Raw genomic sequence first — 18,457 nt, 5'->3', positions numbered from 1 at the left:
CTCCTCCCTCTTGGGCTACCACTTCCACTGGAGGGCACAAAAACTAGGACAGGGACTGGGTTGGCTAGACAGAAAGGCAACCAACAGCATCTGTGTGGGCTGGATGGAGGGCCTGGTTGGATTGAACTAGGCTTCATGTCCATTGCCATGTATGAGAGCCGAATGGGGTGTGGGACAGACTGGACTACTGCTACACATGCTGGCAAACCAGGGTGGGGGTGGGCCTGGTGGGGATTATTGTGGGTCTCTCTGACTAGGCTGCAGCTCCCACTGGCTGATGTGAGGGCCGAGTATGTGCTGGGCAGAATCAGGCTGGACTGCAACACCCACTGGTTCCAGTGGAAGTCCGGACTGAAAACAGAACCAACCCAGCAATTGCAACCACCAGCTGATCAGGGTGATGGACTGTACTGGACCCTGTACTTGCTAGTATATAAAAGAATCTGGTCTGGAAACACCTCAGACAAAGTGTCTTTGGGGATCTCCCCAATCGAAATGCCAGATCAGAACCCTAACCAAGAAAAGACAGAAGACAGAACAGGTCAATCAACCACCTCAGCTATATGTTGGCAGTGAAAAACTGGGCAAACGGAGACTCTATGATGGACTATGTCAATCAGTGGATTCTTCAACGACCTCATCGTGCTTGGAGTGGTGAGATTGGCAATGATTCATAACTGTTGCACTATGAAACCACTTGAGGAAGACCCTCGGAGCATGCCCCACATCAGGGACCTGGGGTGGGTGGGAGACTGGGTGGGGCTTCTCCCTCAATATCCCCCTTTACCTCAGGTACATGAAGGAAACAATATGGAAATAATAGTCTTACCCATTTTCCTGTAGCCCTTGAACCCTTTTACCCTAATTAACTATGTAAAGATATGTCAAAAATACAATTAAAAAATGGAAAAAGTTAAAATAAACAAAACAAAACAAAACAAATGCTCTGCCAAAAAAGAGATTGGGGGCCTGGTGCGATGGCTCAGTGAATCCTCGCCTTGCATGTGTCAGGATCCCATGTGGGCGCCAGTTTGTGTCCCAGCTGCTCCACTTCCGTTCCAACTCCCTGCTTGTGGCCTGGGAAAGCAGGCCAAAGAGAACAGGCCAAAGCCTTTGGGACTCTGCACTTGCGTGGGAGATTCAGAAGAGGCTCCTGGCTCCTGGCTTCAGATCAGCTCAGCTATAGACATTGTGGCTATCTGGGGAGTGAAGCAGTGGATTGGAGATCTTTATCTCCTTTTCTCTGTAAATATTCCTTTCCAATAAAAATAAATTTAAAAAAGACTGGGGTTTAAGTTCCGTATAAGTTCAGGAGTCACAGTCAAGCTACAGCACAAGGTGTCGCTGTTTTAGGTTCTTTCCTTACCTCTTGGAAAAGTGTGGATGTGTGTATTTGGATGGCAGGGTGACAGAGAAACAGATCTGCTCGTTCATTCTTCAAATGGGTCTGGGACAGGCTGAAGTTAGAAGGCAGGGATTGCTTGTGGGTCTCCCACGCTACATAGGCCTTCCGCTGCCGCTTTTCATTAGCAGAGATGGTTTTTCCTTTTGTTTTTCTTTTTTCTTTTTTTTAATTTCTGCTTTCATTGGCAGAGATGGGTGAGAAGAGGAGCTGCAGTCCTGGCAGCAGCGCCCACATGGAACGCGGTGTGGGCCTGCGGCTTTAGGCTTCTTTTCATGACGAGAGCTAGGAACTATTTTAAGAAATCACAAGTTCACACTGAAACATCCAGTTGAATTCTAACATCACAGATCTCTCCCCAGCCTCTTTCCACAGTGAGACAACATCAATCTACTTGCTCCTGTAGCACACTAAGTCTGTCTGCAAATAAGCATCATCGACAACAAACATGCTAAGAGCAAAGCCAGTTCTCATTGTCCTCTGCTGCTTTCCCAGGCCGCAGGAGGGAGCTGGATGGGAAGTGGGGCAGCTGGGAGATGAACTAGGGCTCATATGGAATCTCAGCCCATGCAAAGTGCGGACTTTCGCCAGTAGGCTGTTGCAGCAGATCTGAAATTTGTTATTTACACAGCAAAATACTGATATGGTTTAAAAGGCGAAAGTGGGCCCAGCAGCGTGGCCTAGTGGCTGAAGTCCTTGCCTTGAACGCCCCGGGATCCCATAAGGGCGCCAGTTCTAATCCTAGCAGCCCCACTTCCCATCCAGCTCCCTGCTTGTGGCCTGGGAAAGCAGTCGAGGACGGCCCAAAGCCTTGGGACCCTGCGCCCATGTGGGAGACCCGGAAGAGGTTCCTGGTTCCCGGCTTCGGATCGGCACAACACCGACGGTTGCGCTCACTTGGGGAATGAATCACCGGACAGAAGATCTTCCTCTCTGTCTCTCCTCCTCTCTGTATATCTGACTGTAATAAAATAAATCTTTAAAAAAAAAAAGGCGAAAGTACAGAAGAAGCTATATCCTAAGGAATTCTGGCAGAGGCTAGCACAGCACTAAGTTAATGGTTGAAACACCAGCATCCCAGATGGTTAGTGATTTGCTGGAAAATCAAAATAGTCACTCAAGTCCTTGGGCCCCTGCATCCACATGGGAGACCCGGAAGAAGCTCCTGGCTCCTGGCCTCAGCCTGGCCTAGTTCTGCGGCTGTGGCCATTGGGGAGTGAAGCAGCAGATAGAAGACATCTCTCTGTCTCTCCCTCTAACTTTGCCTTTCAAATAAATAAATAAATCTTTTTTTTTAAATCTTAGTTTATTAGGGTACAAAGGGTCAAGGGCTACAGGGTGAAAATGGGTAATACCATTGTTTCCACACTAATATTATCATTTTTCCCTGTATCTGGGGTCAGGGGAGAAACAAAGGGAAAAGCCCCACCCAACCTCCCACCCACCCTAGATCCCCAACGGGAGGCGAGCTCTGAGGGTCCTGCTCATACAGTTTTTTTTTTTTTTAATAATCTATTTTATTGTGTTGTTGACAATCTTTACATAGTTAATTACAGTTAAAGAAAGAAAAAGAAAAGAAAAAAAAAAGGTTCAGGGGGATAGGGAAGTGGGTAATACTATTATGTCCACATTGTTTCCATCTTGTATCTGAGGTAAAGGGGGATATTGAGGGGGAAGCCCCACCCGGTTTCCCACCCACCCCAAGTCCCGGATGTGGGGCATGCTCTGAGATATGTGCTCGAGTGGTGTTAATAGTTCTCCGGTTATGAATCGCCGCCAGTTTTGCTCGATGAGGTCGTCCACTGATTGATATGGTCCATCATAAAGTCTCCGTTTGCCCCATATATCGCTGCCAACATATAGCTGAGATGAATGATTGATCTGCTCTGTTTTCTGTCTTTTCTTGATTAGAGTTCTGAGTCCAGCAGTTCGATTAGGGAGATCTCCAAAGAAACTTTGAGGTATTCCCAGACTAGTTTCTTGTATGCTCTAGCAAGCACAGGGCCCGGCACAGTCCATCACCCCGATCAGCTGGTGGTTGCAATTGCTGGGTTGGTTCTGTTTTCAGTCCCGAGTTGCACTGGAACCAATGGGTGTTGCAGTCCAGTCTGGTTCTGCCCAGCACGTACTCGGCCCTCACACAAACCAGTGGGAGCTGCAGCCTAGTCGGGGCGACCCACAATAACCCCCACCAGGCCCGCCCCCTACCCTGGTTTGCCAGTATGTGTAGCAGAAGACCAGTCTGTCCCCCATCCCATTTGGCTCTTGTACGTGTCAATGGGTATTAAAGCTTAGTTCTATCTAACCAACTCAACCATCCAGCCTTCACGGGTGTTGTTGAGTGCCTCTCTATCTAGCCATCCCAGCCCCCGTCCCAGTCTTCATGCCCTCCCACGGGAATAGTGACCCAAGAAGGGGGAACCCACTTTTTCCCTCCCAGGTCTCTCTGTCCCGGTTTATGCACTCTTTAGGTGGTTCTGTGATTTGACTTGACAGAATTAGTCCCCAGTGCCAGCTTCTGCGGCTATGCCCAAACATCCCTCACCCACTCTAATTTATGCTTGCACCAGCAGGAATAATCAGCCCAGCCTGGCTTTTCCCTGATCTAGTCCACATGCAGCGCACAGGTGTTGTAGCCTTGCATAGTCTAGTCTGCTGCTCATACAGTTTTGATAGTTCATCAGTTCTGGATTGCTGCCAGTGTCTCAGTTCCAATCGCAATGAAACCTATTCACAGTCCACTGGCTGACAGTCTCTTCATGGTTGGGGTTCTAAGATCAGCAGTTCAGTTGGAGGGATCTCTCTCCAAAGAAACTTCATCGGAGATGATCCCAGGCCTGATTCTTGTGCGAGTTTGCTAGTACAGAGTCTGACACCGTCCGTCACACCAATCAGCTTGTGCTCATGCTGGTCGTTGGGATTGCTGGGTCCGTTCTGTTTCCAGCCCTGGCTTCCTCGTGAACCAATGGGTGCTGTAGTCCAGTTTGATCCTACCCACTTCATACTCGGTCCTCACGCAAACCGGTTGGAGCTGCAGCCTAGTTGGGGCGACTCCTCATAACCCCCACCAGTTCTGCCCCCTACCCTGGTTCCCATGCTTGCCAGTACGCACTGCAGGCTTGTCCAGTCTGTCCCACATCCTGTTTAGCTCTCGCACGTGTCGATGGGCATTGAAGCCCAGCTCAACCCAACCAACCTACTGTCCAGCCCACACACCTACTCTCAGGTGCCCTTCTGTCCAGCCACCCCTGCACCTGTCCTGGTGTTCATGCTGTCCAGTGAGAGTGGTAGCCCCGAGGGAGGTGCCCACTATTTCCCTTCTAGGACACACCCACTCCCAGATTATGCACTCTCCAGGTGGTTCTGGCATTTGACTTGACAGAATTAGCTCCCAGTGCCAGCCTCTGCCAGCTAGTACTGTGTCTAAGCCCAACCAACCCTCACCCACTCTAGTTTTTGCTTGCACCAGTTGCAACAGTCAGCCCACCGTGGCCCTTCCCTTATCTGGCCCACATGCGGCCCACAGGTGTAACAGCCCTGCCTAGTCTGGTCTGTCCCCATCCCAACTCATGCTTTCCAATGGAAGTAGTTGTCCAGCAGGGGAGCCCACATTCCCCTGCCGGCTTTGCCTCCTCCCCCTGATTATCACATGTGCTGTTTGGGCACTGCAACCACATCTGGTACTGCTCATCTCACCTTGGCATTCCTTATGTGTACTAGTATGTGTTGCAACCGAACCTGGCTCGACCCACACTCTGTTCTGGCGCTCGGACTCACCAGCGGTTAATGTGAACAGGTTCAGCCTGGTCTGCCCCCAACCCATGCCATGTGTATGCTGGTGGGATAATTTCCATAGCCTGTTCTGGGCTGTTTCCTATTGTGTTTCTTGCGCTTACCCACCGGGTCTGTGTCCTGCCAGGGGAGTTGCCCAGGCTCCTCCACCAGAAACTCTCCCAATGCCAGATTTCGCGCATACCAGTGGGTCCATGAGCCAGCCCTGTTCAGTTCACCTCCTGTCCTAGCAGGAACAGTGGCTTTTCCTGACTGGCCTTCAACCCAATCTGGTTCTTATTGTTGAGTGTTTCAACCCAGCCATGGCTCTTCCATACCCCCATACAGCTTACACATGGTTCAGTAAGGGCTGAGACCTAGCCTAGACTGTCCCACATCTCCCCTGGTCCTGCAGAGCACCAGATGGTGTTGGAGTCTGGCCCAGCTTGGTGCTTCCATTCCCAGTCCACACTTGTGCCAAGTGGGATTACAATCGTATCCAGATCAGAACGCAGCCCCCATTCCAGCCCATGCGCTCTTTGGTGGGAAACTCAACCCAGCTAGAGTATCCCCTTAGCTGCCCAACAGGGCCTATTCCCAGCCTTAGATCACGTGAAGGCCAGTGGTTGCTCTGATTCAACTTGGCAGAGCCCCTCACTTGTCCTGACCCCTTAGATGCTGCAGCTTAGCGTCCCTGTCTCACACAGATAAGTAGGTGCAAGGACCTACTTGGCATGACCTGTGCTCCAACCTGATTTCTGTTGTTTCTTGTGAGTTAAAGTTTGTTCAGCCCTGCCCATTCATTCCCCTCCAGTGGCAGCACGGCCCACCCCACATCCTGTTAAAGGATGCACTTTCAGGTGCTGCTGCCTTGACCTGCACTGACTGTTTTGGGTTCCTATACCCGTGAGTGATGGCGAGTGGCATGGTCACACCTAGCTTAGTCCATCCCAACCTCAGCTTGCGAGCTAACCAGGGGTACTTGTATTTCCACAGGGTTGGGCCCACACAACCCCACAGAGTCTACCCCCAGACCAAGTTCTCTTGCGTGCTGGATAGAGTCTTGACCCTGCCAAATGTGACCACTCCACCACTCCACCACACAGTTGGGTAATGGTACCCATCGCTGCCAAAGAGGCCCCCATTCATAGCATTGGTGTGGGCTGGTGTGTGGCAATCAGTGATGTTCTATGTTAACAGCTCATCTCTGTATTTCTAATTGGGCTGGTGAATCTGTCTAACCCAAATTGTCTTCTGGATACTTCCCTCCAAACCACCAGCCTCAGTCCCCACACATGCCTAAAACTTCCATGACCCTGTCACTGGGAATCACCCAAAATTCACTTCTCACCTACACTAAAACTGGCCTTAGTCGTGGGTGTCCCTAGGCAGCAAATATATCTTAAAAAACCCCAGAGTTTGCCACCGGGCGGCCAGCAGGCAAAGCCTGGCACCACATGGTGCACTGGCCACCCTGGGGGAGGCTGAGGACTCGTTCACTGCCTTGCGGCAGTGTGTTTGGCGTGAGCCCCCAGCATTGGGTCTGGCCTGGCAAGGACACCCCCCACAGTCGCCACACTGCAGGGAGCGGCACTTGCCCCCAAACCCAAGGCCCAAACCCCTCTCAAACTCATCCAGCCACAAGATATTAGCAGCTGGGTGGAGCTAGGAATTTTAACCCAGTTGCCAAGTTCCCTCATGGCGCACTTACCCTGAGGAAAGAGCTCTCTTGGGTCCTTGGGGAGGCCACGGACTCATTCACTGCCTTCCGGCAGTGTCTTTGGCGTGACTCCCCAGCATTGGGTCCGACCTGGCAGGGGCACCCCCCACAGTCGCCACACTGCAGGGAGCGGCACTTGCCCCCAAACCCAAGGCCCAAACCCCTCTCAAACTCATCCAGCCACAAGATATTAGCAGCTGGGTGGAGCTAGGAATTTTAACCCAGTTGCCAAGTTCCCTCATGGCGCACTTACCCTGAGGAAAGAGCTCTCTTGGGTCCTTGGGGAGGCCACGGACTCATTCACTGCCTTCCGGCAGTGTCTTTGGCGTGACTCCCCAGCATTGGGTCCGACCTGGCAGGGGCACCCCCCACAGTCGCCACACTGCAGGGAGCGGCACTTGCCCCCAGCCCCAAGGCCCGCACCCCTAAATAAATAAATCTTAAAAAAATTAATAAATCCATACTTATCTCAAGCCCTTGTAGCTGACTATTTTAATTAGTTTCTGATTTATGCTTCTGCCTGTTTGTAAAATATTTGTTTACTGGATTTTTTAAAGATTTATTTTATTTTTATTGGCAACTCAGATATACAAAGAGGAGGAGAGACAGAGAGGAAGATCTTCCGTCTGATGATTCACTCTCCAAGTGGCTGCAATGGCCGGAGCTGTGCTGATGTGAAGCCAGGAGCCTCTTCCAGGTCCCCACGCAGGTGCAGGGTCTCAAGGCTTTGAGCCGTCCTCCACTCCTTCCCCAGGCCACAAGCAGGGAGCTGGATGGGAAGCAGGGCCACCAGAATTAGAACCGTTGTCCATATGGGATCCCAGCACATTCAAGGTGACTACTTTAGCTGCTAGGCTACTGTGCTGGGCCCAGTATTTATTTATTGTATCTGAAAGGCATAGCCACAGAGAGAGAGAGGGAGAACCAGAGATCCTTCACCCGATGGCTCACTCCGCAAGTGGCTGTATTGGCTGAAATGGGGTTAAAGCCAGGACCTTCCTCCAGGTCTCTCAGTGGATGCAGGATCCCAAGCACTGGGACCGTCCTCTGAAGCTCTCCCAGGCCATAAGCAGGGAGCTAAGACTTGAACTGGTGCCCATATGGGATGCCAGCACCACGGGTGGTAGCTTCACCTTCTGTGCCACAGCACAAGCCCATGTTTGTTTTTGTTTTTTTCCCTTAATAAGCATGTGTAACTGTGAGTATGAGTAGAGTTGTACATGGGGGGTCCTTTGCACTTTTGTGAGATGACAGTATGTTCTGAAAATCTTTTTTATTTGTCATTAGAGTTTTTTCCTTGCTTGTTGCTTTTTTCACAAGCAGGCTGAGGCCTGGCTTGCTACAGTACTGCCCTGGCCCAAGATGTTCATTCTGATGTGATTGCTGCATACAAGTACTGTGTGAATAGAATATGTTTTTTTTTTTAAAGATTTATTCATTTTATTACAGCCAGATATACACAGAGGAGGAGAGACAGAGAGGAAGATCTTCCACCCGATGATTCACTCCCCAAGTGAGCCGCAACGGGCTGATGCGCACCGATCCGAAGCCGGGAACCTGGAACCCCCTCAGGGTCTCCCACGCGGGTACAGGTCCCAATGCATTGGGCCGTCCTCCACTGCTTTCCCAGGCCACAAGCAGGGAGCTGGATGGGAAGTGGAGCTGCCGGGATTAGAACCGGCGCCCATATGGGATCCCGGGGCTTTCAAGGCGAGGACTTTAGCCGCTAGGCCACGCCGCCGGGCCCAGAATATGTTTTTTAAAAGATTTATTTTGTTTTTATTTTTATTGGCAAGGCAGACTTACAGAGAGAAGGAAAGACAGAGATCTTCCATCACTGGTTCACTCCCCAAGTGCTGCAATGGCCGGAGCTGAGCCGATCCGAAGCCAGGAGCTTCTTCTGGGTCTCCCACATGTGTGCAGGGGCCCAAGGCCAAGTGGGTGCAGGGTCTTAGGGTACAGGGTTGTTCACCGCTTTCCCAGACCACAGCAGGCAACTGGATGGGAAGTGAAGCAGTTGGGCACGAACTGGCACCTACATGGGATCCTGGTCCAGTTATTCAAATTGGTGAAAGTCAGATGTAGCAGGAAGAGCTAAGAGCTAAGCTGAGCTCAGAGTTTAGTCTGCGTTCATACTGGGCCTCATAATTGGTTCCAGTCCTTCCCTGGACAAAGGTTTCGCTGGGTATTGAACAGGTGGAATTCCTCACAAGGTTTAATTGCTCAGTGTTATCAGACTGAGTAGCCAGGCACACAAGATTCTTCTGGGGTGCTTTCCTTAGGAGGAAGGCCAGGACTACCCAGAAAATGATCGGGGTATGGACAGGACCTTATAGTATCAAGTGTGCACTTGCCAGATGCTGTGGAAGCTTTTCTTGCCTTGGGCCCCTCACACACACAGGTGCATTTCCCTCTTCCTACCAAATACTCTGACACACATTATTAAGATCTACCTTGCAGGGCTGGCACAATGGCTCAACTGGGTAATCCTCCTCCCGCAAGCACCAATATCCCATATGGGTGCCAGTTTGAGTCCTGGCTGCTCCACTTCCCATCCAGCTCCCTGATTGTGGCCTGGGAAAGCAGTGGAGGATGGCTTAAGTCCTTGGGACCCTGTAGCCTTGTGGGAGACACAGAAGAAGCTCCTGGCTTTGGATTGGCTCAGCTCCAGCTATTACAACCACATTGGGAGCGAATCAGCAACTGGACAGTTTTTCTCGTCTCCTTCTCTCTGCAAATCTGCCTTCAAATGAAAATAGTTTTTAATCTACCTTGCTACATCATAGAATGAACTATGATACAATGGAACCATTTGGCAAAGTTTAGTGATGGAAAAAATCGAGTGCAGCTGTAGGCGCTGGCATTGCAGTGCACTGGGTTAACCCATAATGGTACTGGTTGCTGTCCCTGCTGCTCCACTTCCCATCCAGCTCCCTGATTATGAATCTGAGAAAGCAATGGAGAACGATACAAGGCCGTGTGCACTTGCAGGTACATGGGAGATCCAGCTGCAGCCATTATGGCCATTTGGGAGTGAGCCAGTGGGTGGAGGAATATCTGCTTGTGTGTCTCTCCTTCTCTCTCTCTAACTCTGCCTTTCAAATAAAAAAATAAATACGTATATTAAAGATTGATAGTTTTATTTGAAAGACAGAGTCATAACAGAGAAAGAAAGAGATCTTCCAACCACTGGTTGAGTTCAGAAATGGCTGCAAGGCCTAGGCCAGGTCAGACCAGACCCGGGAGCTTTCTCCGGATTTCCCAGATGCGTGCAGGGACCCAGGAATTTGTGCATTTTTTGATGCTTTCCTAAGCCATTAGCAGGACGCTGGATCAGAAGTGGAGCAACTGGAATTGGAATGGGCACCCAAATAGGATGCCAGTTCTATAGGCCAGAGTTTAGCCTACTAGGCTCTTGCACTGGCCCCCAAAGCAAAACAAAACAAAACAAATAAGGAGTACACAGCATTGTGGTATACTGCATAGAGCCAGAACCTGCGATGCCAGTATCTTCTGTGGGCATTGGTTCAAGGCCCTGCTGCTTTGCTTACCATCCGGCTCCCTGTTAATGCACCTTGGAGAGCAGCGGAGGATGGCTCAAGTCCTTCGGTCCCTGCACTCATGTGGGAGACCCAGGAGCTTTGTCATAGGTGTTGTAGCTCTCTGAGCAGTGAACCAACAGATGGAAGAGTCTGTGTGTGTCCCTCTCTCTGTGTAACTCTTTCAAGTAAATAAATCAGTGTTTTAGAGAGAGAATAACCAATGTGCCTTACCAACGCTTTGGATGCCTGCAATGATTTCAAAGGTGGGGTAGATCAACGAGATTTCCAAACTTTCCTAGTAGTGGTGAAAAATAGTATTGGCGTTGGTTCAAAGTATTGACGTCTATATCATAAATGTATGGATTATTCAGAAATTTGTAAACAAATACCAGAAAGATCTCATAAATTTGCTGCATACCAAGAGACACCTGCTTAGTACGCCTAAAACAATGCCAAGAGAAACCAGTGAGAAAAAGAACGAGTGATTCTCCTGAAGCTACTACTGTCCAAACTGCTACCAGTTTTGACATGAAAATCCACATGATTTGTCAAATAGCTAGAAAATGATACTGTCAAAGTAAGACATGTCATATCAAGTCAACAACATTGCTAAAAATGCAGTGTTACACTTTTAGGTGTTTTGCTCCTTTCCACCAACATTAATTGTTGATGGATTATGAAAATCACTTCTTTAGGGCCAGCATCGTGTGGCATACAAATATGAGCTGCCACCTGCAGCGCCAGCATCCCATATGGGCACCAGGTCATATCGTGGTGCTCCACTTCTGATCCAGCTCCCTGCACCCACGTGGGAGACCCAAAGAAGCTCCTGGCTTTGACCAGGCTATTGTGGCCATTTGGGAAATGAAGCAGTGGATAGAAGATCTCTCTGTCTCTTCACTGTAACCCTGCCTTTCAATCAATTAAATCTCTTATAAAGGAAATCATTTCTTTGTATACTGTGTATGCATGTATGGGCGTCATATGTGCTCAATGTCCTTATACATACATACTATATTGTGTCAGTGTCCTATTTATAGGACAACCTAAATTTTCATTCTTAATGATTTATTAATGAGGACACATTATTGTAAAGTGTGATTTCCATCATATTTTAATGCACCTATGTCAATTTCCTCATTAGTAGTTGTAGAATTTGAAACTTGGGATTCAATGAATTAGGAACTTTTTAAAGATTTACTTATTTTGATTGGAAAGTCAGATTTACAGAGAGGAGAGACAGGGAGAAAGATCTTCCATCCACTGGTTACTCGTTCACTCCCCAAGTGGCCACAAAGGCTGGAACTGCGCTGATCCAAAGCCAGTAGCCAGGAGCTTCTTCTGGATCTCCCATGTGGGTGCAGGGTCCCAAGGCTTTGGGCCATCCTCTGCTGCTTTCCCAGGCCACAAGCAGGGAGCTGGATGGGAAGTGGAGCTGCTGGGATTAGAACCAGCACCCATATGGGATCCTGGCACATGCAAAGCAAGAACTTTAGCCGCTAGACTACCTCACCAGGCCCTACATTAAAAACTTTTAAGCATAATTTTTGAACAATCGAAGGGAAAACACAGGAAAGGCAGTAAAATCAGCCACTCCATTATCCCCTGGTGGCTGAGATCAGATCTAATGGATTGGTTTGCACCTGGCCCTAGCACCCTACCTCCCTTTGCAAAGGGACCCATGGACACCAGAGGAGTCTGCCACACCCCAAGACCTCTGTCCAGGTTGTCCTGGGAGGAGCACTCACTAGCTAGTAGACAACCTCAGCCTGAGCCACACTACAATTGGAAATGATAAAGGATCTTGCAGTGGTTCTTTTGGGGAGTCCAAAAGATTTTTTGCTATAAGGAGTGAACCTCAGGGGCTGGTGCAGTAGTTCAACTAGCTAATCGTCCACCTGCAAGCACATGCATCTCATATGGGCTGAGATCCCACTGGCATTTCATGTTCACACCCTGGCCGTTCCGCTTCCCATCCAGCTCCCTGCCCGTGGCCTGGGAAAGCACTCAAGGACGACCCAAAGCCTTGGGATCCTGCACCCGTGTGGGAGACCTGGAGGAAGTTCCTGGTTAGGATCTGCTCAGCTGTGGTGTTTGTGATCCATTGAGCAATGAAGTAGGGGGTGAGAGAGGTCTCTCTTTGTGTAAGCCTGCGTGTCAAATAAATGAATCTTTCTTAAAAAGGGAAAAAAATTATAAGAGTAAACGCTACTTTGTCCAGGGTTTTAGAATAACAAGGCAGTTTGGTAGGGAACCCACAACATGTTTTCGTGCTTAATAGTGACCCTGTTTCCGGTAGCGCACAGGATCGGGCTATAAATGAAGGGACAGGCTTTAAGGAATAACCTCTGTTTCGGCACTTAGCAAGGTGTCCAAGTAGCCCCAATATCGCGGGAACCCACCAAGCGATCCGGAAGCCTACTTAAAGGTGCGAACGCGCAGGCGCGCGTGGCGGAGTACGCGAGGGGCGGAGCTTCAGCGCGGCAGGCGGCCTGGGGCGTGTGTGGAGCACCCGGCGGCGGAAACCCGCGCTTAGAGCGGGGTCAGAGGTGGGCGGCAGCAAGTATGCAGGCGGCGGACGGCCACCGTCGGCGTGCTCGCGGTTTCCCCAGTGGTAGCGACACAGAGACAGCTGCTTCCGGTGGAATCCAGCAGGTCGCGCCGGCAGCACACGTTCCAGTTCCGGGCGGAGAAGTAGCGACTGCAGGCTCACGGCCGGGAATGCGGACACATTTCTTGTATCCTCCTAGGGCCCAGTGGTGAACTGCTGGGGAATGCCGGTGGCGGGAGCCGGGTAGCCTGGAAGAAGAAAACAGGGCTAGAAGAACGGGGATACAGAGTGGCCTGGGCCTCGGCCCGAGGCGGTCCTAGGGGCACGGTTTAAAGCCGTCTGCCTTCTGAAGAGCTGAGAGCAGTGGGGGCGCCTGAGCGAGGGCGGGGAACCAGAGAACCCGATGGCACCTTTACCAAGTCTCCACCAGCACTCTCAGTGTGCCCTTCCCGACCCGTTTGGAAGCAGAAATCGCCCTAGAGTCCCTGGCTCCAGATGCCGAACCCCACCACGAAGCAATTGGAAAAGATCTGGCAGTGAGCGGCACCATGCTGGCAGTGTAATTGCTGGAAGGGGGGGCGGGGACGCGGTGCTGAAGAAGAGGTAGCATGGGCGGGGGGCCGTTCTCCGCCCAGGGAGAGGGAAGCCGGGATCCCCGAGGGTTCGCCAAGCACTGGGAGCAGCGACCAGCCCCCTCGACCTGACTTTCTATTTCTCTTGCAGCCGTTGGACTGCAAAAGATCCTCGCCTCCTCCGAGTGTCCATTATCAACTTTTTGGAGCAGCTTTCCCTAGTGGTGCGAACCCTGCGGCGCTTTGGGCCCCCAGTTTCCCGCTGACACAGAGTAACTAAAGGGCCTTAAAGACGCAGCTAAAGGCCTGTACCCTCCAAACAATGCATCTGGCCAGAGGGCACTCGTGCGGGAAGGCAGCTGGACACCCTGTGGTTTGCTGCATCAACTCCACGTGCTCAGGAGCCACTCATTTTGTTCACTGTTTGAATGTTTGTTGGCACCGAGAATAAAACTCAGCTGCTCTTCCCAGCTTCCCATTTTTTGCACCTGCGGCGCCTCCAGATTGCCTCAGCATGTACCGTGAGGCACAGGCCACCTTGGTTTTGTACTTAAGATTTACTAGAAAGAGAATGCCATGCTCTGCTTAACTTCCCAAACACCTGTAATGGTCAGGGCTAGGTAATGCCAAAACTAAGAGCCAAGAATTCTGTCTGGGTGTCAGACAAGGACGGCAAGGCCCCGGTGCTTGGGCCATTAGCTCCTGTTTCCCAGCAGGCTGAATGAGGAGCATGGAGTGGGTTAGGCACTGTAGTATGGCATGCTATGCCAGTGGTGGGGACCCCTCAGTCCTTAGCAGTCAGTTCAAATCCTGGCTACTTTGCTTCCAGCCCACATTCCTTCCAGTACCTGCTGGGAAGCGGCAACAACTTGGCTGCCTGCCGTGCACATAGGCATTGAGAGAGTGAACCGATAGATGGAACATGACACCTGTCTTTAGCCTGTCAATCTTACACTGGTGCTGGCTTGAGTCCCAGCTGCCCCACTTCCCATCCAGCTCCCTGCCTGTGGCCTGGGAAAGCAGTGGAGGATGGCCCAAAGCCTTGGGACCCTGCACCCACGTGGGAGACCCGGGGTGGGGGGGAGCTCCTGGCTCCTGGCTACAGATTGGCTCAGTTCTCCATTTGTGACCATTTGGGGAACGTGCCGGTGGATGGAAGATCTGTTTCCCCTTTCCTCTAATTCTGCCTTTCAGATAAATAAATTTTTTTTTTAAGATTTATTCATTTTATTACAGCCAGATATACAGAGAGGAGGAGAGACAGAGAGGAAGATCTTCCGTCCGAAGATTCACTCCCCAAGTGAGCCACAACGGCCGGTGCTGCGCCGATCCAAAGCCAGGAACCTGGAACCTCTTCCGGGTCTCCCACGCGGGTGCAGTGTCCCAAAGCATTGGGCCATCCTCGACTGCTTTCCCAGGCCACAAGCAGGGAGCTGGATGGGAAGTGGAGCTGCCGGGATTAGAACCGGCGCCCATATGGGATCCCGGGGCTTTCAAGGCGAGGACTTTAGCCACTAGGCCACGCCGCCGGGCCCTAAATAAGTATTTTTAAAACTAAAGATGCTTGTGGGGCTTTTTAAAAGAGTTATTTATTTGCGGACCCAGCACAATGGCCTAGTGGCTGGGATCCCACGTGGGCACTGGCTTGTGTCCCAGCTGCTCCACTTCCCACCAAGCTCCCTACCTGTGGCCTGGGAAAGCAGTGGAGGACGGCTCAAAGCCTTGGGACCCTGCACCTGCGTGGGAGACCTGGAAGAGGCTCCTGGCTCCTGCCTTCGGATTGGCTCAGCTCTGGTCGTTGCAGCCACTTGGGGAGTGAATCATCGGACAGAAGATCTTCCTCTCTGTCTCTCCCTGTAAATCTGTGTTTCTAATAAACATAAAATTTTAAAAGAGGTATGTACTTGAAAGGCAGAGTTAGAGGGACAGAGAAAGATCTTATATTTGCTGGTGCATTCTCCAAATGGCTACATTGGCCACACCAAAGCAAGAGCCAGGAGCTTCCTGCAAGTCTTCCACATGGGTTGCCGGATCCTAAACACATGGTCCATCCTCTGTTTGTTTCCTAGGCATATTAGCAGGGAGCTGAATCAGAAGTGGAGCAACCAGGACATGAACCAGTGCCCACGTGGATGCCAGTTTTGCCACAGTGTTGACCAGGGATTTGTTCAAAAGCTGGGACTTGAAGCAGCACTCTGATATGGGGTGTGGGTGTCCCAAGTGACAGCTTAGTCTGCTCTACCACAGCCAGCATCCCTTTCTTCTAAGCAATCATGTACTGTGGCCGTACGTTTTACAGTTTGAGATGTAACAGCAAAGTTGGCACAGATTTCTTTTTTGTAGATTTGTATTTATTTGAAAAGTAGAGTAACAGGAAGAGAGATCCTCCATGTGCTAATTCCCACTGCCAGTGGCCACAAGAGCCAAGGCTGGGGCAAGCCAAAGAAGTAGCCAGAAACTGCATCTGGGACTGCCACTTGAGTGGCAGGGGCCCAAGGAGTTGAATCATCACCCACTGTTTCCCAGGTGTATTATCCGGGTACTGGATCCAAAGCAGAGCAGTCAGGAGCTGACCCAGTGCTCCAGTAAGGGATGCAGGGACGCAAGCACCACACCTGCCCCTTCCACCAGTTTCTTTTCACAAGCTCAGGTAGCAGAGCCATGCTTGCAGTAGATCTTAGCAACCTTCCCATATAGTTTTTGTTGCCACTTTCGTTTTGAAGTAGTTTCATGTTTTCACTTCAAGGAAGAGCTTTCCACCTTCCTTTTGGCTTATCTAAACTGCCAATGTGACTCTTGTCTTCTCTGGCTGTTCAGTAAAATGTGGGTCAGTTGAACACAGGCACTGAGGTGCCTACTAGGCAATCAGCAGACAGGCAGTGTATACCACATGGACACGCTATACAGGATGAGTCACATCCTGGGGTTGGAGCAGGAGTTTCATCCCACTAGGTAGAGCATGAGCAATTTAAAACATGAGCTTGCTTATTCCAGGATTTTTCTTTTTACTGTTTTTGGACTTATGTCAATTCCAGAGCAACTGAAACCAAGGAGACAGGAGAAGAACTATATCCACTACTTACTTTTTAAAGGCTTGTTTATCTCAAAGGCAAAGAGCAGGAAACACACACACACATCTTGAATTCACTGGTTTGCTCCCCAAATGGCTGCAACAGCCAGAGCTGCACCAAGCTGAATCCAGGAGCTAGGAGCTTTATCTGGGTCTCCCATGAGGGTGCAGCAGCCAACCTCTGCTGCTCTCCTAGGTCTTCAGCAGGGAGCAGGATACAAAGAACAGCAGCTGAGACTTCACCTGGTATCCAAATGGGATGTCAGTGATGCAAGCAGAGGATTTACTCACTATGCCACAGTGAAGACTCCACTAAATTGCTCTCTGAAAAATATACCCTCCCACCCTTCCACTGATACGTCAGTTTCGTGTCAAAAGTATAAATGTTTGCATTAGAACAAAATTCAGAAACACTAGGGTTTGTGTGACTTACTGGCATTAGATCACTGCAAGGTGGGAGAGACTTCTGGGACAATTGGCTAAAGAATTTGGAGAGGGAGCTGAGGCTGTGGTGTAGCAAAGTAAGCCTCTGCCTGAGGCACCAGTATTCAGTATGGGCGCTGGTCTGAGTCCCAGCTACTCCGCTCCGACCCAGCTTCCTACTAATGTACCTGGAAAAGCAGCAGAGGATGACCCAAGTACTGGGCCTTGCTTTATACCAGCTTTCTGTCCCACAGCCTAACTAAACAGTCTCGCAGCTCTTCTAAGGCTGCTGTCCCATTCTCCACATATGAGCATGGCATCTTAGCACTGGCCACTGAGCCTCTTGCTTTGCACTCTGGATGCCTTTCAGTGCTCTGTGCCAGCGTCATGCCAGGTGTCAGACCTAGAGCCACTATGAAAGCCCCTCTGCTGTTCTTGCCATCTCTTCCCTTCTCCTTCTACCTGAGTTGATTGGTATTTTATAGACATCATTGCTGAATTAGCCAAGAATTCTCTCTTGCTCTACTAACCCTCCTCACTGTCTGATTCCTCAGGGATTGGTCCCCCCCTTGGACAATAGTCCGTGGCACCTCCCTTTTCTTTGTGCTTGGCTGCTTCTGAGCTGACCTCTCAGCCACGATTCTGGGACCTCCCCCTTGGCAAGAACTCAAACCCCAGCCAGAGTGTCATGTGTCTAGATCTTTGCTGTTTCCCTCCTTGTTTTTGGCCGAGCGAGACTTCTCTCCTTTGCCCTGCTTGCACAGGGTGGGGGCTGAGGTTGCCGTGCACACCTGATGTACACATGAGTGAAAAAATTAGGAGTTATTAGGAGTTACCACATGTGAGGCATTGGGTGCTCCACCTGGTTGGGTGTCAGGTAGGATCTCACTATGTCCCATACTAGGATTGGGCTCCGGGGGCAGGGGCACAGGGTAGGATCAGAGCCTGGCATTCAGGCAAGAGACAATAGTGAAGGGGAGCAGGGAGCAGACTCAGAGTACACATCCCAGGTTGGGTTGCCATGCATTGTTGATGGATTGCCCATACTCGACTTTCTAGCAAGCAACTGGTCTACCTCGTGTCATAACCACAAAGCCACACAAGACTCTTGTTTCCCACCTTTTAATTAGGAAAAGACATTACATGAACAAAGGAAAACTCATGCAGTGGCAGAGGAGAGACCGGGGAAGCGCAAAGAGGGCCAGCTGCTTGGAGGAGGCAGAAGACACAGAGCAGTAAGGCACTGCTGCCTTGGCCCCTCGGGGCGGGCACAGGACAGGGTGCAGGGTGGACGCAGATGACACTGAGGACATTTGGCAGTAGGGCCAGGCAAAGCCCTGTGTTGGAGCCCTGGGCCAGACCCCGGCCCAGGCCTGGGCAGGAGCCTGCTGGCGCTCAGATGGATC

At 50.7% G+C, this 18,457-nt stretch overlaps 1 protein-coding gene across 1 annotated transcript; it reads left to right on the top strand.

The window, feature by feature from the left end:
- The first annotated feature begins 12,894 nt into the window (after nucleotides 1-12,894).
- LAGE3 (L antigen family member 3) lies at nucleotides 12,895-13,901 on the top strand. The gene is made up of 3 exons (XM_012930858.2): nucleotides 12,895-13,173; nucleotides 13,417-13,545; nucleotides 13,710-13,901. The coding sequence occupies exons 1-3, from the start codon at nucleotides 13,001-13,003 to the stop codon at nucleotides 13,822-13,824; spliced, it is 417 nt and encodes a 138-aa protein (XP_012786312.1). The 5' UTR covers nucleotides 12,895-13,000; the 3' UTR covers nucleotides 13,825-13,901.
- The last annotated feature ends 4,556 nt before the right edge of the window (nucleotides 13,902-18,457 follow it).

The sequence above is a fragment of the Ochotona princeps genome, chromosome X (assembly GCF_030435755.1).
Source record: "Ochotona princeps isolate mOchPri1 chromosome X, mOchPri1.hap1, whole genome shotgun sequence".
NCBI classification, from domain to species: domain Eukaryota; kingdom Metazoa; phylum Chordata; class Mammalia; order Lagomorpha; family Ochotonidae; genus Ochotona; species Ochotona princeps.
Note: the sequence above shows the minus strand (reverse complement) of the source record. Positions and strands in the feature narration are given on the sequence as shown.